Below are 22,572 nucleotides of genomic sequence, written 5' to 3'. Positions count from 1 at the left end.
AATAAGGTCTAAAGCTGAATGAAAGTCAACATCGTGCTTTTAAAATTTCACTAGGGTTGTCATCCAATTTAAGAATAATAGACCTATCCCAAAGGTGTAATGGGAGCAGAGGTAGCAGTTGCACCCAGATGGGGCCCTGCTATAGATTAGCCATTGGGGCACAAGAGCTTCAAGCTACATCTGTGGCCACATAGCAAAGTCAGCAATGGCCTTTCCTCCACTTTAGACACAGTAAATTGAGGAGTAGTAATGTAACAGCAGTATAAATACTTTTTACTTCACTAGGGAAGCAATCAAACAGATATGGCTAATAAAGACATAAATTAGATATTCCACATAAGGGAGAACTCCCAAAGTGGAGCTATGGGAACCAATCAAATTTCTTCTTAAATTGTCCAAAGAGCCTGTTAAAAATGAAAGGTGAATTCTGATTTGTCGTGTTAAGCAAATATGTTTATTACTATTGCTTGGCAGCATTTTTTTTATAAAATTCATCCATTCTACTTTTACATATGAGGACACCCTTAGTTTATGGACCCGGTAAAAATTCTTACAATAAGCTTTGGTAAATTTGTCCAATTAGTTCTAGTCTGGAAACGGTAACCCACACCCAAAACTAGGGCATCATATTTATTATAGAGGAGCTTCATATTCCTAAACTCTACAGGGCAAATTAGGGACAGGAACCTGTTGGTCTTGATCAATGAGGCACAGGCAACTGGATCCCTTCTAATCTAGTGCTGGTGACACGTCAGTTATATACAGTACAATGCTTGCTTTAATAAAATGGTAATGTAATGGGGCCCAGCCCTGTGATTAGCATCATCCTCTATCAGGACATTGTGAGACTACAATGCCTTTCAAAGCAGCCATACCGCTCATCGGCATAAGCACATAATGAGCCCAGCGAAAGCGAGAACGAAAGTTGTGTCAGAGACATCTCACTACAATTCATGGAGAATGTCCACACCCAACTGTAGAGAAGTGATGGGTCCATGCGACCAATCCCCGGGGTAATGGATGCCTCCTGTACAGATCACTTCTACTAAGGCCTCATTCACACGTCCTCAGTGCACGTACATGTGGTATCCATTTTTTCATGGATACAACACGTACCCATCATAATCTATGGTGCTGTTCACATGTCTTGAAAAATACGTACAGCACACAGGTGACATCCATGTGCCATCCGTGTGCGGTCTGTGTGCCATCCGTGTGTGGTCCGTGTGCCATCCGTGTGCGGTCCGTGTTTAACACTGGAAAGAATAGAAGAAGTGTTGTCATTTATTTATTTCTTTATCCAGCCGTGAAAAACACGGGTGACACACTGATGGTAAAAAAGGACACACTGATGGTAAAAAAGGACACACTGATGGTAAAAAAAGGACACACGATCGACATATTGATGGTAAAAAAGGACACACGGGCAACACACTGATGGTAAAAAAGGAGAAACGGAAGGCACACTGATGGCAAGAAAGGACATATGAATCACACATTGATGGTAAAAAAAAGGACACACGTGTGACATACTGATGGTAAGAAACGACACACTGGTGACACACTGATGACAAAAACTGAGACATGGGTGACACACTTATGGTAAAAAATAAACACACGGGTGACACACTGATGGTAAAAAAGGACACACAGGTGACACACTGATGGTAAAAAAGGACACACGGGTGAACGCCGTGGGAAAGTTCTAATGGTGCTCGAGCTGACGTCAGTGAGTTAAATTGAGTTCATTGGCTATGAACTCCCAGGACCTTTCTGATGGCACCGTGAGCATGAGAACTTTCTCACGCTCGTGGTGATGTCAGTGAGGTGAAAGGAGTTCACCATGAGGCACTGAGCTGAGCAAGCACGCACAGCTTATGGTCTCTGTTGGATGGCAGGCTGTATAGTTGCATCAAGCAACCATACAGCCTGCCATCTAGATGCGCAGAGCTAGATTTGTCGCTGGACAAATGGATTATCATCTCTGTGGAAAGGTGAGGAATACGGTTGTTTATTATTTTAATTCTGTTACAGGAGACATTGGTTTCAGTAAACTGGGCATTGACGTGAGTATAGCTGGTTTGGTTTAATTTAGATTCATTAAATGAGTCTGTGTCATAATTTTAGTTAAAGGACTTTATTCTGGGTGTGTGTTTTTTTAATATTATATCACTATTGGGTTAGTAATGGGGGCGTCTTATTGACACCTCTCCATTACTAACCTCTACCTGACTATCTCCCCACTTCCCACCGCACTAGAGCAAGTGGGAAGAGTGAGGCTAAGTGGCAGAGCTGTCACGTGTTATGGATGCGCCTTTTTTGTGGTGGCTGAGAGCTGATGTTTTTACTCTGGGAGTGGGACAATTTATATGGCCCCTTCCTAGGCTATTAATATCAGCCTGCGGCTGTCTGCCTAGCCTTTGCTGGTTATTAATTATAGGAGTTGTAACACGGATAATGTGTATGGGATACTTATTTTTTTTTCGCACCCACAGACTTGAATGGGCGAATCTCATCCGAGAGAATAGTGCATGCTGCGATTTTTTTTTCACAATGACACTCGGTCCATGTGCAAAAACTGACATCTGATCAGCTCTACTAATTTATATTACTCAGTGTGCTGTCTAATGTCCTTATTATACACTTGTCTGAACGAGACCATTGAGTTCATTCATACGTTTGTGTACGAGTGCTATTCAGGGATCACAATCCTACCTGTGATAGTCTAGGGGGCCACTCACACGTCCGATTTTTTTCCTCGAAGATAGGTGAACGCATTGTCTTTCTTTGGACTGAGAGATGATAAGTGATATTTGCCTATCGGCCATAATATTTATATATGAAGACAGATATTTCACCTAGGCCGGGGTCACACTTGCGAATGTAATGCGAGAAACTCACACGAGTCTCTCACATCAATACCCGGCACTGCCGCCGGCTCTCAGGACCGGAGCGTTCAGCTGCATAGAAATACAAGAGATTCCCGCGAGTCTCTCGCATTGCACTCGCAAGTGTGACCCCGGCCTATCCATACAAATCGGATCCCGAAGAAAAAAAGTCATTAGTCTGAACAGTCCTATGGAATAACATGGGTCAATGTGCTGTCTGATAAAAAAAATCACATACCACACGTCTGATCTGCATGAGACCATGTGCAAAAATGTAGTGATTCTTTAAATAATAATTATAATTTTCCAATAAAGAGAATAACAAAAAAAAAATGTCACTTTTCCTGTGACCAATCATATATTTTTTTTTTACTTTGCTTTTGGTCATTATACCTTGTGATGGTTGCAGTCATCAGATGAAATATATGACCTCGTATATAGCACTTCTTGATGAAATATATGACCTCGTATATAGCACTTCTTGATGAAATATATGACCTCGTATATAGCACTTCTTAATGAAATATATGACCTCGTATATAGCACTTCTTGATGAAATATATGACCTCGTATATAGCACTTCTTAATGAAATATATGACCTCGTATATAGCACTTCTTGATGAAATATATGACCTCGTATATAGCACTTCTTAATGAAATATATGACCTCGTATATAGCACTTCTTGATGAAATATATGACCTCGTATATAGCACTTCTTAATGAAATATATGACCTCGTATATAGCACTTCTTGATGAAATATATGACCTCGTATATAGCACTTCTTGATGAAATATATGACCTCGTATATAGCACTTCTTAATGAAATATATGACCTCGTATATAGCACTTCTTGATGAAATATATGACCTCGTATATAGCACTTCTTAATGAAATATATGACCTCGTATATAGCACTTCTTGATGAAATATATGACCTCGTATATAGCACTTCTTGATGAAATATATGACCTCGTATATAGCACTTCTTAATGAAATATATGACCTCGTATATAGCACTTCTTAATGAAATATATGACCTCGTATATAGCACTTCTTGATGAAATATATGACCTCGTATATAGCACTTCTTGATGAAATATATGACCTCGTATATAGCACTTCTTGATGAAATATATGACCTCGTATATAGCACTTCTTGATGAAATATATGACCTCGTATATAGCACTTCTTCTTCATCCTTTGCGCAATGACATTAATCTTACGTGTACTATGCAGATTGGTAGCAGAAACATTTTCATCAGTGCCTGTAGGGGGAGCCAGAGAGACTGTAGCCGAGAACAGCCGAATGGATCGTACGGAAATAGCCGAAGCGACCTGGCCAGGTATCTCTTACCTGGAGACCACGTGGGAAGGGGGCGGCGCCTGCCCATCCCAATGACAAGTCAGCAGCCAGTGCTGGGCGCCTGCTAGGGGCGCAGCCTGCATTGTATTGGTTCACTTCCAGGAGTACAAAACAAAAAAGAGGCAAAACCGGCCTCTCCCTCCCCTCCCCCCAGCCTGGATCCTCCTGCAGAGTGAGTGCAGGTCCCCAGGGTGTCCTCTTCCATATCTATAGGTGGAGGTGATTCAAGGTGTAGGGTGGTGCTGCATTTGGGGGGCTTTTCTTTCACTTTTTTGGGGGAAGGTGAAAGTTTATGTTTTTTTTCCTCTATATAGTTTTGTAAATAATTGTTTTGCCACTTGTTAATCATCATGACTGCGGCTTCCCCGGATTACCTGGTGATTCTGTTCACAAGCACTGCGGGTGCAAACTGTGCTAAGCTGGGCTCTGACGAGAAAGAAGTCATCCAGCTCTTGTGGAAAGTGATAGATTTGGCCAACAGGAAGGTGAGTGCCCACCCAGGAGCCCCCCTATTCTTATACCTGCTGCTGGTGAGGGGAGGGGAGCAGCAAGGACACCTGAGAGGGGGCACAGCATCTGCAAAATGGAGTCTGGAGAGCTGCACCTGGGCCCTGGAGACACCATGCACCAGTCCTTGGCAAGAGTGCCCATAATTGGTGAGGGCAGAGCCATTGCTGAAGCCCCTCTGTGCTGCTTTCTGTTGCAGGTGGGGGAGCTGCACGACGTGAAGGTCAGACCCGACCACCTGGACCTGACAGAAGAATGCAAAGAAGCCACCAAGATCGAGGCCGAGAGCCTGTACCTGGCCCCACAGCTGGAGCAAGCCCTGCAGCAGGTGAGAAGCCCCCTGAGCCTCCAGACAGCCCCCTCCTACCTGAGGAGCGGGGTATTGTGACAGCATGGCGCTTGTCAGGACTATATCCTGATACCAAAGTGCTTCCTGTGTATACGACATGTGTGTAAAATGTATACATATAATTGTTCCACAAGTGTCAACCTGCTGCAGCGCCCATAAAATGAATGTGATTGGGAGGAGATGCTAATTCATTACCGCGTAGACCCATTTATCATGTACGTGTTTCTTCCACACATGGATAATGTACCCATTATAGTCTATGGGCTGTTTATCAGTATGGTGGAGGTCTTCGGTATGACCTCCCAAAAAACACATGGGTCAAACTCGCCCATTCAGGGTGCTGTTCGTTTTTAATTTTTTTGGGGGGGAGTAATGGGAAGGAGAATCTTGTTTTGTTTTTTATTTCCCCCACCCCACATTAGAAATGGACACACTGACCGAAAAATGGAGGAAAAACCTGACATCTGTAGGAGACCTTTAGTGTCCAAAAATCGTGTGTTGGCGTGTAACAGGTGCTTTTATGTAGGACTTGAAAAACGCACCCAAAAACTATTACATTTATGGAGCTTTTTTTTTTTTTTTTTTAAAGCTGTAATTAAACTATGTCAAGGAAGCCTTAGTCCTTTTGTTGTTTGAGGTGAAATGTCCGCTCCTTCCACCTGAGGAGCGTTCAGAGATGGACCGAATATCAGGCCCCCCTGCAGTCAGGGAAGGGTTCTGCCTGAGGTAAATTCTCCATGGATGGCAGACGGGTCGGGCCTGTCATGTTGTCCTCGCACGTGAAATGATATGATTATTGTAGCATTGCGCCAAGCTTTGGCTGCGGTTTTCCGTCTGCTTTTTAGAAAGGGGTGGTGGAAGAAGTGAAAATTCAGTCACATGGGTAACGCGTATCGTTCAATTCGGTGTTTTCCTGGCTGCAGTTCTCGTCCCCGAACATCTTCCTTGGTGCAACAGTTTGTTTTTGTTTTTTTTGAGAGAAAAATTAAAGTATGTGCCATATTTGGCGTCATCATATTCAGAACCCCTGGCCCCCTCCCTCGTTAGAGCAACCAACAAATGCGTCCATTTTTTTTTTGCAATCCCCCATTATTTGTATGGTTACATGCTGGTTATTCTGGGGTAGTAATGGTCATGGCGGTTGTGAGGACTTCCTTGTTAGTAAGAGAAGTGTGCTCACATTAACGCTTTCACTGCTGACAGCCTTTCCTGACGCGCAGGTTGTGAACATGGCGGCTGTCAGTGCTGTCTGCCACGCTCGTGCTTTGTGTTTAACCCTTTGCCTGCTGAATAGATATGTATGGTAAGGTTATGTCCTGGATACCCCCAGCTGTGGAGTTTACCTCCGTAAGCTCTCTCCCACCCACCCACATTTTTTTTTTTTTTTTTTTTTTCATACACAATTGACCACGATTTTGGGATTTTTTTTTTTTTTTTTAATCTTGTGTGGAGTGTCATTCCGCCCACAGAAAGTCATTAACTAAACAGGTGGCTTTGCACAACTACAGCTGTGGCGTTGTCCGCCCATAATCCGTCTGTTGGTAGCTCGTAATCGCACAAGGGCAGAGATCCGGGTGGTGCCGCCTTTCCTGGAGGTGGGACGGATTATTCTGGATGATTATTTCACACCTCTGTGACGTCTCCAGAGGTTTTATTCTCTGGTAGTGGGCACCATGGCACGTCATCGTTATCCTATGTACTGTAATACAGCCCAGTTTGCAGAATATATGTATCGGTGTCTATAAAATGTATATAGTTTACCCACTATTTTCAGTGTTTTTAATGCATGCGCTAATGTTTCTTCTCCCTATCTTTTTCGCTACCATGTCATTTGTTGTTTTTAACATGAGATTTTTCCAAGGGAATTGGATATAGAGCACCACCATACAAATAATCTCTGTGCAATATTCAGTTTGCAGGTCCGGTATACGGGTATATTCACACATTGAGTTTGAATAATATGAATGCTGCTTTTCACCCCACGTTTACTGCAAGTGCTTGCTCCAAAATAAATAAATAATAAAATTATATAGATATAGATAGATCTATCTTTTGCGTTTACTCTTTCAGGTTTCCCATAGATGTCCTTGAGGGGAAAAAAAACTGCGTATTAAAACTCACAATGGCCATGAGTTTTTGTGAAATCCTATGCAGTGATAAGCAGATTTTTTTTTTTTTTGGTCAGTACAGACTAAAAGTTTGGACACACCTTCTCATTTAAAGATTTTTCTGTATTTTCATGACTATGACAATTGTACATTCACACTGAAGGCATCAAAATTATGAATTAACACATGTGGAATTATATACTTAACAAAAAAGTGTGAAACTAAAAATGTCTTATTTTTATTAATATTGTTATAGCGCCATTTATTCCATGGCGCTTTACATGTGAGGAGGGGTATACATAATAAAAACAAGTACAATAATCTTAAACAATACAAGTCATAACTGGTACAGGAGGAGAGAGGACCCTGCCCGCGAGGGCTCACAATCTACAAGGGATGGGTGAGAATACAGTAGGCGAGGGTAGAGCTGGTCGTGCAGCGGTTTGGTTGATCGGTGGTTACTGCAAGTTATAATCTTGTCGGAAGAGGTGGGTCTTCAGGCTCTTTTTGATGGTTTCGATGGTAGACGAGAGTCTGATATGTTGTGGTAGAGGGTTCCAGAGTAGGGGTGAAGCGCAAGATAAATAAGAGGGGAGTAGAGAAGATCTTGTGAGGATCGGAGGTTGCGTGCAGGAAAGTACTGGGAGACGAGGTCACAGATGTATGGAGGGGAAAGGTTGTGGATGGCTTTGTACGTCATGGTTAAGGTTTTGTACTGGAGTCTCTGGGCAATGGGGAGCCAGTGAAGGGATTGATAGAGGAGAGAAGCTGGGGAATGGCAGGGGGACAGGTGGATTAGTCGGGCAGCAGAGTTTAGAATAGATTGGAGGGGTGCGAGAGTGTTAGAGGGGAGGGCACAGAGCAGGAGGTTGCAGTAGTCAAGGCGAGAGATGAGGGCATGGACTAGGGTTTTTGCAGATTCTTGGTTGAGGAATGAACAGATTTGTGAAATATTTTTGAGTTGAAGTCTGCAGGAAGTGGAAAGGGCTTGGATATGTGGTTTGAAGGAGAGATCAGCGTCAAGGATTACCCCGAGGCAGCAAGCTTGTGGGACTGGGGAGAGTGGGCAGCCATTTACTGTATTGGATAGGTTCGTTGAGGGGGGTCACGTGAGATGGGGGGAAAGATGATGAATTGTTTTGTCCATATTAAGTTTCAGAAATCTAGGTTCTTCAAAGTAGCCACCTTTTTGCTTTGACTGCTTTGCACACTCTTGGCATTCTCTTGATGAGCTTCAAGAGGTAGTCACCGGAATGGTTTTCACTTCAAGGGTGTGCCCTGTCAGGTTTAATAAGTGGGATTTCTTGCCTTATAAATGGGGTTGGGACCATCAGTTGTGTTGAGCAGAAGTCTGGTGGATACACAGCTGATAGTCCTATTAAATAGACTGTTAGAATTTGTATTATAACAAGAAAAAAGCAGCTAAGTAAAGAAAAATGAGTGGCCATCATTACTTTAGGAAATAAAGGTCAGTCCGAAAAATTGTGAAAACTTTGAAAGTGTCCCCAAGTGCAGTTGCAAAAACCATCAAGCGCTACAAAGAAACTGGCTCACATGAGGACCGCCCCAGAAAAGGAAGACCAAGAGTCACCTCTGCTTCTGAGGATAAGTTTATCCAAGTCACCAGCCTGAGAAATCGCAGGTTAACAGCAGCTCAGATTAGAGACCAGGTCAATGCCACACAGAGTTCCAGCAGCAGACACATCTCGACAACAACTGTTAAGAGGAGACTTTGTGCAGCAAGCCTTCATGGTAAAATAGCTGCTAGGAAACCACTGCTAAGGACAGGCAACAAGCAGAGACTTGTTTGGGTTAAAGAACACAAGGAATGGACATTAGACAAGTGGAAATCTGTGCTTTGGTCTCATGAGTCCAAATTTGAGATCTTCAGTTCCAACCAGTGTCTTTGTGCGACGCAGAAAAGGTGAACAGATGGACTCTACATGCCTGGCTCCCACCATGAAGCATGGAGGAGGTGGTGTGATGGTGTGGGGGTGCTTTGCTGGTGACACTGTTGGGGATTTATTCAAAATTGAAGGCATACTGAACCAGCATGGCTACCACAGCATCTTGCAGCGGCATGCTATTCCATCCGGTTTGCGTTTAGTTGGACCATCATTTATTTTTCAATAGGACCATGACCCCAAAGACACCTCCAGGCTGTGTAAAGACTATTTGACCAAGAAGGAGAGTGATGGGGTGCTACGCCAGATGACCTCGCCTCCAGTCACCAGACCTGAACCAATCGAGATGGTTTGGGGTGAGCTGGACCGCAGAGTGAAGGCAAAGGGCCAACAAGTGCTAAGCATCTCTGGGAACTCCTTCAAGATTGTTGGAAGACCATTCCCGGTGGCTACCTCTTGAAGCTCATCAAGAGAATGCCAAGAGTGTGCAAAACAGTCATCAAAGCAAAAGGTGGCTACTTTGAAGAACCTAGAATATAAGACATAATTTCAGTTGTTTCGCACTTTTTTGTTAAGTATAAAATTCCACATTTGTTAACTCATAGTTTTGATGCCTTCAATGTGAATTTACAATTTTCATAGTCATAAAAATACAGAAAAATCTTTAAATGAGGTGTGTCCAAACTTTTGGTCTGTATTGTATGTTTCATATTTTTGCACATCCTATAAGGCACGTTTATTTTGGAATTAATTTGTGGTCCGGCATTGGTCTTCAAGGATGTATCTGTGACTTGCCAGAAAATCATTTTGAATATATGTCCCCTTGATTTAAAATCCCCACTACGCTTGTGACCAGCTATCGACTCCTGGTGTATAAATTGTCACTGCAGCTCTGACCGTGCCTAAACTTTCCAACATAAAACCACCGATTTAAATCCATATATAAATGGTTTTGGCACAGGTGCTTTAACAGCCAGGACCATTCATTTTGGCCACTTTCTCTCTTTCTAGTTTTCTTTTAATAAATTAAATATAAATTGATGAGTTTTGATCATAGCTTGATTAGACTCTCCTTATGTCTATGCATTAGAGTGACGGAGGAGGGTGCTGACTAACGTATACAGTAGCCATGCAAGCCACCTTCTGTCACAGGGAATGGGCAGACAGAGAAATGGCATGGTTAAGATATTGAAGCAAGCAGTCAGCCAGCCCCCTTCATACAGATAGCACTGATAATCCTCTTTTGCTATACATGGCTATAGGTGAATGCCCTTCTATACAATGAAGGGAGGGCCTGTTCTCTGCTACTTATTGTAGCTCCTATTTTTGCATTGTACTATAGTATGTATGTATGTGATTAGTATTACGCAAATGGAATTTACTTTCTAATAAATGCTTATTTGAGTATTTCTGCACTGTATTTCTATAGCCAGAATAAAGCTTACCGTAAGTGTGAACTGATATGCCGTAACTTTTTTTTTTTTTTTTTTTTTGCATTTGGTGTTGTCTTCACGCTTGCTTAGATTAATTTTATTCTGATATGACTGTGTAGAGTGCATGGTCAGATGAGCCTGGAGTATTTACTATGTGGAATGTGTATAAAGGGTTACATTGCAGTCATAGGAAAGGGTTTGGGGCACGTGCGCAGTATTTTGTTTGGTACATTGTATGTTGTGCTGAGCAACTACCTGGCACCCAACATGTAACTCTGCCCGGCCTCATTGTATTCAATACTTCTAATATGTTAACTCTTTGTGGGATTATAGGAAAGCGCAATGACAAACCTATGAAAGCTTAGGAATGACCTTTTTGTTGAATATTTTTAGAAAGCCTCTAAAGGTGCAGTTGATTAGTGTCGCGTATGGTACAGGCCTATATTTGGCATATGATTGTGAAACTTTAATAGCACTTGTACATGAAACACGAAAAAATGAAATCTGATTTGGACTTAAACTATTTTTTTTAACGTAAGCACTAAAGAAAATTGCATGGAGATGGAGTTTTTTGTCTAGCCGTCTTGTGTACTAGATGATGATTTTGTGGGTCCACACATAAAAGACCCATAGATAATTTTAGGCCATAAGATGTTCATAGACCTCGACCTGCAGTCATACATCTGTTTGTTTTTTGCATACATCAAAAAATAAACCATTTGATTGCTCATATCATCATCCATTTGTCTGTTTTTACATCCATTTTTAAACTTTTTTTTTTTTTTTTTCCCCCTCTAATGAAGGCTTTCCAGTGACTTTTTTTTTTATGGCAGTCTGAGCCGCAAAACGGATGAATAGGACATACTTGAAGTCTGAGTTTAGACCATGGGTGGGGAACTTTCTTTTTATTCTTTCCGAAGGGCCCTTCTGGATATTTATACTGTCATTCGGGGGCCGTATAAAATTACCTTGCTATGTTTGGTCAAACATTTACCGTAATTAACTCACCCCTAATATGATAGCTGGAAATGCTTCTCTTTGAGGTCCTGATATTGGGTATAGTGATGCTACTCGCAACTGCTTTTCCAGGTTTACATTGGTCTGGAGCACAGTCAATGTTTGTAAAGAACTTGCAGCAGTAACTTGCACCAAATACAGATGTATATTACACTGCATGTCTCCTCAAGGTGTGAAATTAGTCACTGTTCACATAATATGGAACTCAAGCAGTGGGAGGTCTTCTAAATACATCACATAAGAGTCAGAGACTGCTGTATAGGCCTCACACAGGAGACGCTGAGGCTGGAGCATAGGCCTCGCACAGGAGACGCTGAGGCTGGAGCATAGGCCTCGCACAGGAGACGCTGAGGCTGGAGCATAGGCCTCGCACAGGAGACGCTGAGGCTGGAGCATAGGCCTCGCACAGGAGACGCTGAGGCTGGAGCATAGGCCTCGCACAGGAGACGCTGAGGCTGGAGCATAGGCCTCGCACAGGAGACGCTGAGGCTGGAGCATAGGCCTCGCACAGGAGACGCTGAGGCTGGAGCATAGGCCTCGCACAGGAGACGCTGAGGCTGGAGCATAGGCCTCGCACAGGAGACGCTGAGGCTGGAGCATAGGCCTCGCACAGGAGACGCTGAGGCTGGAGCATAGGCCTCGCACAGGAGACGCTGAGGCTGGAGCATAGGCCTCGCACAGGAGACGCTGAGGCTGGAGCATAGGCCTCGCACAGGAGACGCTGAGGCTGGAGCATAGGCCTCGCACAGGAGACGCTGAGGCTGGAGCATAGGCCTCGCACAAGAGACGCTGAGGCTGGAGCATAGGCCTCGCACAAGAGACGCTGAGGCTGGAGCATAGGCCTCGCACAGGAGACGCTGAGGCTGCCACTGCTGTTTTCAACCGTGATACGGGAGCATGTTGCGTGCTATCTCCTCCCCAAAACAACGCGCTAGCCAGTGTCGAGACAAAATCCTTCATTGCATGTGGATCGCCCCCAGACACAGGGCCACAGGTTACTTGGTACCGGTCCTTTCTGTCTCAGTTCTGGGGTTGTCACGGTAGCTGGCCCCGGTCCGTGACCCTGCTAAGGGGCGTCCAATAAAGGATGATAGTGCGAGGAATAACGAGGACACAGGGTTCAGTTTCTTTACCTTTTACTGAAGATTTCAGGATCCTCAATCCAGGGCACTTTCAACAGGGCTGTCTGAGACCAGCCGGTCCGAAGGCACATCCAGAGTTCCCTTTGCAGGTGGAAATCAGTGTCTACCCACTAGTGCCTGTGTGTTGTAGTGCTTCCGTGCTGAGCATTCAGGATAGTCCTCACAACTTCTGTTCTCGTTCGTTCTAGATCTTTCTCTTCTCCGTCCCCCAGGTATGTTATGGCTAGGACGCACCTTTATGACAGGTAGGCCTGGAGTTATTCTGGAACCCTAGTGTCGCCCCTCTCCCACGATTGCCCCCTATGTCCTTCTTAGGTGTTGTATGGTAGACAGCCAACCTGTAATTAACTGTCCTGCCGCTGTTTGAAGTAATGCGTGGAGACTGTTACTACTTCGGTGCTCCGGCCACCGGCTATGCGCCTCAGTAAGATGTTGCCGTTCTCGGGGCACGACTCATACTGGATCTCCTTTGTGCTGATCTCGTTTCTCACTGTTCCACAATATCCTTCCTTTCTTGTCTCTTTCTTAGAATACCGCCGCAAGGTAGTGCAGGCGCGGTTCCGTAACAATCTGTCCTTTCGCTAGGTACTTGCCAGATTTCCCAGTTCTGACAGGTCCTCCCTGGAGCTCTCCCAGGTTTCGTTCTGCCTAACTTCCTGTCCGACCCCTAGTTTTACCAATGTGAGAAGTGGCCCAATAAATAAGCCTTTTGCTCCCCCTAGTGGCCGGAGTGTGAAGTGTAGTGTGTGCTTGGTGATACCTGGTCAGTAGAACTCCTTTGGTGCCATCAGACGTACCATCACTCCCCTTAGTGGCAGAGCGACACCACTGCAACGACCAGATATCTGGGGCGCTGCACATGCGTCACAACGTTCAGTAGAGCAAGAAGGAGTTAAAGGCCCGTGGGCTGGAGAAAAGGTGTCCACCACTGGTCTAGCCACAAGAATCAGTTCTTAAAATGCATGAGTATGTATAAATCAATGACCTCCTATGGGTACCTGTACCATCCTTTTGAAAAAGGGACGGCACACTGACGTGTATGATGCATTTGTAAATGCAGCCTTAGGTCTGGCCCTCTAGAGTCATCCTGTCTAACACCCTGCTCAATGCAAGATTCACTAAGCCATCTGACAGGTGTCTGTCCAGCCTGTTTGAAGACTTCCATTGAAGAACTCATCACCTCTCATGGCAGCCTGTTCCACTCATTGATCACCCTCACTGTCAACACGTTTTTTCTAATATTTAATCTGTATCTTCTCCCTTTCAGTTTAATTCCACTGCTTCAAGTGTTTCCATGTGCAAATGAGTGATAATCCCTCTACACTGTGACAGCACTTCAGATGTTTGTAGATCGCTATTAAGTCCACTCTTGGCCTTCTTTTTTGCAAGCTAAACAGTCCCACATTCTTTAACCGTTCCTTGTAGCATATACCGTAGTTTGCAGTCCAGTCACTATCCTGGTAACTCTTCTCCAAACTTGCTCAGTTTTTCAATATTGTGTTATTTTTTGTTATAAATGTGGTGACCAGAACTGGACACCATATTCCAGATGAGGCCAGACCAAGGAGAAGTAGAGCGAGATAATCACTACACATAATCTAGACTCTATGCTTCTCTTTATACATTCCAGAACAGTTTGCGTTTTTTTTTTTTTGCTGCAGCATAACACTGACTCATATGCAGTCTGTGATCTATTAATATAGCAGTCTTTTTCCCACTAGCTGTTTCTTAGTTCTGTTCTTCCCATTCTGTAGATGTAATTTTTGTTTTTCTTATCCAGATGTAGAATCTTGCATTTCTCCCTGTTAAATACCATTCCGTTAGTCGCTGCCCATTGCTCAAACTTTCTAGATCTTTTTGAAACCTTTCAGTTTTCTCTAGTGTTAGTTATTCCTCCTAGCTTTGCATCGTCTTCAAATTTGATTAGTTTACCTTCGGTTCCCCTTATCTACATCATTTATTAAAATGTTGAACAACACTGGGGCCCGGACAGATTCTTATATTACCCCACATGAAACACTCATCCAATTGGATGTGCATTTATTACCACTCTGAGTACAATCACTTGGCCACTTACGAATCCACCTTACGGTTAGGTTAGGCCTTGTCAGTCCCATACTTGGTAAAAAATGTTTTATTTTTTTTAATATCAATAGTATGAGGAGTCAACGGCAGAAATATCTGGCAGTAGCTCTCACATAGAGAATACAGGAGTACTTGGCGGGGTGAGCACTCCTGTGTATGGCAGAGTTGGGCAAAATGGCTACCTTATGAACGATTGGCCAAACCATTGTTTGGCAGACTGCAATCCAACATACATTGAAGGGTTAAGAGCTCAGCTCTCCGTGGGACCCTTATTTGGTAAATGGCTTTCTCTCCCGAATTCTCTATACATATTATACACTATTTCATTGGGAAAAGGAGGGAAAGCTGCTCCAAGAGTTTTTGTTTAGTAGGAGCACAAACAAGTTTTTAACCAACTTAAGTATATTGTGTACGCAGCAATTCGTGTACATGGTCTCGTCCTATAGTTAGTGGATTTTGGCTTATTTGTCCACACACAAAGCCACGTGATCTACGTAGATGTACAGTACAGACCAAAAGTTTGGACACACCTTCTCATTTAACGATTTTTCAGTATTTTCATGACTATGAAAATTGTACACTCACACTGAAGGCATAAAAACTATGAATTAACACATGTGGAATTATATACTTAACAAAACGGTGTGAAACAACCGAAAATTTGTCTTATATTCTAGGTTCTTCAAAGTAGCCACTTTTTGCTTTGATGACTGCTTTGCACACTCTTGGGATTCTCTTGATGAGCTTCAAGAGGTAGTCATCAGGAATGGTTTTCACTTCACAGGTGTGCCCTGTCAGGTTTAATAAGTGGGATTTTTTTGCCTTATAAATGGGGTTGGGACCATCAGCCGATAGTCCTACTGAATAGACTACTAGAATTTGTATTATGGCAAGAAAAAAGCAGCTAAGTAAAGAAAAACGATTGGCAATCATTTCTTTAATAAATGAAGGTCAGTCAGTCCGAAAAATTGGGAAAACTTTGAAAGTGTCCCCAAGTGCAGTTGCAAAGAAACTGGCTCACATGAGGACCGCCTCAGGAAAGGAAGACCAAGAGTCACCTCTGCTTCTGAGGATAAGTTTATCCGAGTCACCAGCCTCAGAAATCGCAGGTTAACAGCAGCTCAGATTAGAGACCAGGTCAATGCCACACAGTTCTAGACACAACAACTGTTAAGAGGAGACTTTGCGCATCAACCCTTCATGGTAAAATAGCTGCTAGGATACCACTGCTAAGGACAGGCAACAAGCAGAAGAGACTTGTTTGGGCTAAAGAACACAAGCAATGGACATTAGAGCAGTGGAAATCTGTGCTTTGGTCTGAGTCCAAATTTGAGATCTTTGGTTCCAACCACCGTGTCTTTGTGCGACGCAGAAAAGGTGAACGGATGGACTCTACAAGCCTGGTTCCCACCGTGAATCATGGAGGAGAAGGTGTGATGGTGTGGGGGTGCTTTGCTGATGACTCTGTTGGGGATTTATTCAAAATTGAAGGCATACTGAACCAGCATGGCTACCACAGCATCTTGCAGCGGCATGCTATTCCATCCGGTTTGTGTTTAGTTGGACCATCTTTTATTTTTCAACAGGACAATGACCCCAAACACACTTCAAGGCTGTGTAAGGGTATTTGACCAAGAAGGAGAGTGATGGGGGTGCTACGCCAGATGACCTGGCCTCCAGTCACCAGACCTGAACCCAATCGAGATGGTTTGGGGTGAGCTGGACCACAGAGTGGGTCAAAAGGGCCAACAAGTGCTAAGCATCTCTGGGAACTTCTTCAAGATTGTTGGAAGACCATTCCCGGTGACTAGCTCTTGAAGCTCATCAAGAGAATGCCAAGAGTGTGCAAAGCAGTCATCAAAGCAAAAGGTGGCTACTTTGAAGAACCTATAATATAAGACATAATTTCAGTTGTTTCACACTTTTTTGTTAAGTATATAATTCCACATGTGTTAATTCATAGTTTTGATGCCTTCAGTGTGAATTTACAATTTTCATAGTCATGAAAATACAGAAAAATCTTTAAATGAGGTGTGTCCAAACTTTTGGTCTACTGTATATAAGAATGGACTGATCATAGGATGATTCTTTCATATTTCTAACCTGCTGTTGAAGCCCCATCTGCAAAAAGTGATGGCCAGATAAGGTGAAAACTTCTAGGAACAGTTCAATTGCAGGACAGTAGGCCAAAACAAAAGCTGAAAAAGGAATTACTTTTCTGACCTGAATGCAACTGAGCCATAGGTATATGCTAACTTATTGTGTTTGGGTTAGGAGCCCCACGGCTGGCCCGTGAATACAGCTTTATGCCTACCGCAGAGCTTTATCAAGAGGTTCATGGATCAGGTTTCCTATGACAGGCAGTGGAACACAAGCCTGAGATCTCCATGCCAAGTATCGGCATCATTGGACTCTGGAGATGTGGGTGCACTTCTCTTGACATTGTGCTTGGCTTTCCCTTAGTTAATAGAATTACTACATTTGCCACCTCCCTCTCCCTGCTGCTATCTTTAACACTGAGAAAAATAGGGATTGGGGAAGTCGAAATCCATCAGAACTGAGCAAGAGCTCTGTGGCTATGTGTACATGGTGTCTTTTTAAAGTGATTTTTGCTAAGAATCCTGCTGAAAAAGTGCCCCAATAACCTAGTCTTATGTTGCTTTTAACAGTTTTACAGGGTTGGAAATTATTCTGTCCTCTGGGCCGGTGGCTGCAAATATGGCTCTGTGAGATGCTGAATCTCTTCACCTTACTTACAATTGGCGACGTTCGCAGATAGCTTAACTCAGCTGCCGGCACACGTTATGAAGAATCCAGAAGACACTTTGATTTCTTTAAGAATTCTTGTTGAATGCATAAACAGCAGCAGCAGCAGAAGGTAAAAAAGGCTTTGAGACAAGCTGATGAAGCCTCTAGTGAAGCCAAGATGGAGACTGAGACACTGGGAGAAGGAGGAAGTGACATGGCACCCAGCAGAGGGAGACAGAAGGGACAAACTTCATGGAAAGGGGGGATTTCAGCTATGCAAAACCCAGGAACACATAGCAACAATAAACAATATGAGAACTGCAATACAGCATGTCAAATGTACAGGACAGTCTGTAAAATGTCTAATTCATGGGACATACCCTAATAACTGCTTCAGGATTTCTGTTATGTGCACACGTTGCAGATTTCCTGCAGATCTGCAGCTTTTTTTTCCGCGCAGAAACGCTGCAGTTCTGCAAGTGATTTACAGTACAATGTAAATCAATGGCAAAAAAATGCTATGCTAATAGTGCAGAAAAATCTGCACGGAAAACACAGCAGATTCAAAAAAGGACCATGTCCATTCTTTGTGCAGAACTGCTGCGTTTCTGCACCCACTCCATAATAGAAATCTGCAGGGGTAAAAAAAGGAAGAAATCCGCACAAAAATCTACGTGTGCCCATACCAAAAAAGGTGCAGATTCTGACCTGCGTTTTCTGCCAAGAAATGTAGAATCTGCACCGAAAATTCCACAGTCAAATCTGCAACGTGTGCACATAGCCTTAAAAATGACACATGCTCATTCTTCGGACAGCTTATGATAAGCAACCCGTTCTCTCTAATTCAGTGTAGAGTGAAAGACTCCAGCGGTGGAGCCACCTAAAGAACGATGGCAAGACCACTGGCTTCTGGAAAACTTCTGTTATTTTCCTGGAGTGACTGTGCTTGAGTGATGTCTTAAAGATAAAGGACTTGGATACTTTGCAGCAGCAAAGTGCTAAATTACTTTTAAATAAAACTATTTAAAAAGTTGTTTAGAGGAAACCTGACAACTGATACATTGCCCAATCCAAGGTCAACCACCAGACAATGGTTGTATGATCTCAGCCAGGTATCTGAAATTCTAAGGCGTTTTGGAGAAAAACATACTTTATAAGCCATTGAGGACCGAGCCGTGCTATAGACTAGGCTGACGTGCTTCTCCCTGACCCATTTCCCTCTGGAGTCATGGGTGTCTCTCTATTTGGGCAGGTAGGCAGAGACCTTTCATTTCAGGGCAGCGAGGGAGGAGAAGCTACTGGGGACCCTCTTGTCTGACTAGTCTCCAGTGCGGCTTGGTCACCGACGGCATTTAAAGTGTGCTTTTTTTTTATTTGCACCCATTTTTAGGAGGATTTCTAGCTTTGTGAGTCTAGGTCAAATGTATTTGCATTGAATAAATACAATATGCATATTGATAATTTAAAATCAATTTATTCTGATTATTACTATCAGATAATCTTATTACGGTTGGGCGAGCGAGGAATCCTTTATGGTGCATACGGCGAGTAAATGTATTTTATATAAGTTGCGTTTTCTATTTGAAGGTTAAGTCTGTCTTTATGCAAAAAATTGACCTCCAATCCCTATATGCAAAAATTGACCGCCAATCCCTAAATGTATTAGTTCCATTCTTCTGACTAGAAGATTACCATAAATATGGAGCTTTTGCCAATCAACCGAGGTGAATATGTTTGAGGACACTAATCGAAGCTGCATTTAGATGTGGCGATCAATAGTAATATTCTGGAGTTGTTGTGTTCACAGGCAGCAAATGTGGCAGAAGTTTTGGCACCAAAATGAGCTTTCAAAAGTGTGAGAAGGATGGTTTTAACCTTAAGCACATCGGTTTTCCGCAGAACATTCTGCAACAAATCTGCATGTGAATTCAGACCAATGTGACTGTATATTTGTGATCATTTTACATCTACAGCTACACATTTGGGGATCCTCAGAATGCCTAGGATACATATCAATGGATTTGGTCACCCAATGTTATAGGAGGGCTTCCTTGACAATATCTTGTTCATAAATATGAGCAACGACTCCTGACCCAGGTCGCCTATTTTATGTGGGTGAAGTCCTCCCACATCTGATTTTGGAATGAAGGATCGGGAATGTTAAATTTCAATATCTGATTACTTAAATTTCAAGGTAAAACGCATTAAGAACACATCGTTACATGGCCAAACTGTGTGTGTGTGTGTGTGTGTATATATATATATATATATATATATATATATATATATATATATATATATATATATATATATATATATATATATATATATATATATATATATATATATATATATAGAGATGCATGTGAAGGTCAGCGGTCGTCTGAGAGCTTTTCAAGGTGGCCATGGACCTTTTAAAAACATTGCATTACATCTTCTAAGCACAGTAAAATATGTAAAAAAAAAAAACAAAACAAATTTCATTCAATTGTGAATTTTCAAAGTTAGGTGATACATTGTGAAAATTCTGAAGAAAAACAAAAAACTGAGCCGAAGTATGACATGAAAACATGCATGATGTAAGAGCATGTTCACCTGGCCATGGAAAAAAGTGCATATACCCTAATAAAGATAAATAAGTAAAAAAGCAAGTGTGTTAAAAACATAGGGTACTTAGTAAACACTGTTTTTGATCAAGAAAACCATAAATCTGTCCCACCGCAGCAAGGTGTACCCAATTGAGACAGTAACTATGCTGTCTAATGTTAAAACCTACCTAGTCTCTCTGCCACTATTCACACTACATGGGTTTTAACATTAGAGTGTAGTTACTGTCCCAATTGGGTACATGCTGCCTCAGTGGGACAGCTTTGCTTTTTCTTTTTTTTTTTTTTTTTTTATCAAAAAGTGTTTACTAAGTACCCTATGTTAATTATTGAAGTACTTGCTTGTTTTACTCCATTTGTTTTTCATTAGGGTATATGCACATATTGTTTGTTCTTTGGTTTTGATTGTGAAAATTCTGTAGGAGTCTGATCCTACACACGCTACTACTCATTATAGACCAACAATGTGTCTTTTCGTAACGTGGCTTTCCAGCTGCGAAACTACAACCCCACTCATGGGCCACCAGGGCATTCAGAAGTTGCAGTTTTGCAACGGTTTTAGGTTGTGGACCACCATTGTAGAGCATGCACAACACCTTGGACTACGTTGATTGTGTTGAGGACTAGGTGTAGCTATTTTTGTGTTTAGCACAATGTGCTCATTACACGTAGTTTCTAATTACTGGATGTAACGTTCACTCATCTTGCCTTACAGTTCAACCAGTCAGTAGGAAATGAGATCAACATCGGTATGGGGACCTCTTTCTGCTTGTGCACTGATGGACAGCTCCACGTCAGACAAGTGTTGCACCCCGAAGCCTCCAAAAAGGTATTGGGCACTCTTTCTCTACATGCATATGTTTTAATTGTTTTGTATGTTCAGCTCATCCTTTCTCCTCTATAGTATGAGAACCTAACCTGGTCCACTCTCTGTACAAGCATGTCTCCTAACCTTTAATGAATGGCAAGCCACGTCTCCAATACGGCCTATTGGAAGTTCTCGCTATAAGCCATTAGCTTGGGGCAGGCACATGGGGTGAAGTTTTTACGTTGTTTAAAATCGCATTGCTCTCTAAGAAAATTAAGCTCAGGAGTACATATCTGAGTGAAGATGTAAATGGTGCATGGTGGTGATTAGCTTATCCAATACTGATTTGTCAAGGCACCATTTAGAAGAAGGCAATATATATGGGAAGGTTGGTATATGTCAAGGGGGGTGTTGGATGTCGGTGCGCCAGACACAGACAGCACCTTAAATTGTGGCACTTGGGAGACAAGTTAACCAAATATCTGTATTGGGTTTTGTATAACTTTAAAGGCTCAGGACACCACCTTTTGACACATGGGTTTTTTTTCTATGAAAGTCCTAATAAAATTGCACTAAGCTTCAATATGCCATCTTCATGACTGCGGTGACCCAAACTTAACCCACTGGTGCGCCTTCCCACCCACAACTACTGCATCATAACAAATAAAACAAGTACACAAAGTGATGGGTTAATTTATTTTGCTTTAACAATAATCAAGGCACTTAAGTTTCTTAAACCGTGCTCATCGCCAAATGCCCTGTTGTATGTTCACAGGCAAGCCACCCAACGAGCCTTAACGTATCCATGTGTCCTTTCTTTAACTTGCTGCCACGGAGGATCATGTGTACTTACGTAGGACTCTGACCCCCACCCATCAAAAGCAATGCCAACACCATCCTGGAACCCTGACAGGAATATGTCTAGGCCGATGTCTGTTAAACGAACATCGTCAGGCCTTAGCAATGTAGCATTATCTCCCTCCAGTTGTTGGACGTATGACCACGCCAAATCTCTTTTAAAAATTTTGATATTCGAGTATTGATGGTCCTCCTAGTGAGCTCAATGGCCATGCCGTCTGACTCCTTGCCAAACTTCCCTAGGGACAATTCAGGTACCTTTGTATGAACACAGGTCGTTGCCCTCTGCGTGTAATACCAACATTTCCGGACCCATTTCCTCTTGCAATGTCCACCACTTCGGAGAAAACTTGTGGCCATTGAAGTCCTCTGATGATGGAAGTTAGCAAGTCCGGTCTCGTATATCCTGCAAAATATGCAGAGCACCATCAGCCTAACCTCTGAAATACTGATTCAGGTAAACCTGCCTTGGCGGTCTCTGCGGTTGCTCCTATGTGAAACGAGTGTGCCATACCCCTTTGGCGGCGCTCCTGCTGTTGTCAGACATTTACGGAATAATGCTTGAAACTGGTACCTCGTTAATGGGGAACCATCCAAATGGGACAAGAGAAAACGACTGCTTCCTCTAACGATTAAGTAATTTTAACAGGGTAAACAACCATCTGATGGGTGACTCGGTGCTTGCTTTTAATAGGAAGGGGGCTGTACTAGCTCCTTCCACTTTCCATTGGCCCACCAATGTTCTAACCA

At 42.8% G+C, this 22,572-nt stretch overlaps 1 protein-coding gene across 5 annotated transcripts in view; it reads left to right on the top strand.

Annotated features, from left to right (window-relative positions):
* Positions 1-4,306: 4,306 nt before the first annotated feature.
* The window catches only part of ESRP1 (epithelial splicing regulatory protein 1), an 80,018-nt gene continuing 61,752 nt past the window's right edge, over positions 4,307-22,572 (top strand). For 2 of the 5 annotated variants that reach the window (XM_069731699.1, XM_069731698.1), the window contains exons 1-3: positions 4,461-4,742; positions 4,964-5,092; positions 20,872-20,985. In XM_069731699.1, coding sequence (XP_069587800.1) covers positions 4,608-4,742; positions 4,964-5,092; positions 20,872-20,985 — 378 coding nt within the window. In that variant the 5' untranslated portion in view covers positions 4,461-4,607. Of the gene's footprint in view, positions 4,743-4,963; positions 5,093-20,871; positions 20,986-22,572 lie in introns of all 5 variants that reach the window. The other 3 variants (XM_069731697.1, XM_069731700.1, XM_069731701.1) reach the window with 3 other exon arrangements.

Source organism: Ranitomeya imitator, chromosome 6 (assembly GCF_032444005.1).
Source record: "Ranitomeya imitator isolate aRanImi1 chromosome 6, aRanImi1.pri, whole genome shotgun sequence".
Lineage (NCBI taxonomy): Eukaryota > Metazoa > Chordata > Amphibia > Anura > Dendrobatidae > Ranitomeya > Ranitomeya imitator.
Note: the sequence above shows the minus strand (reverse complement) of the source record. Positions and strands in the feature narration are given on the sequence as shown.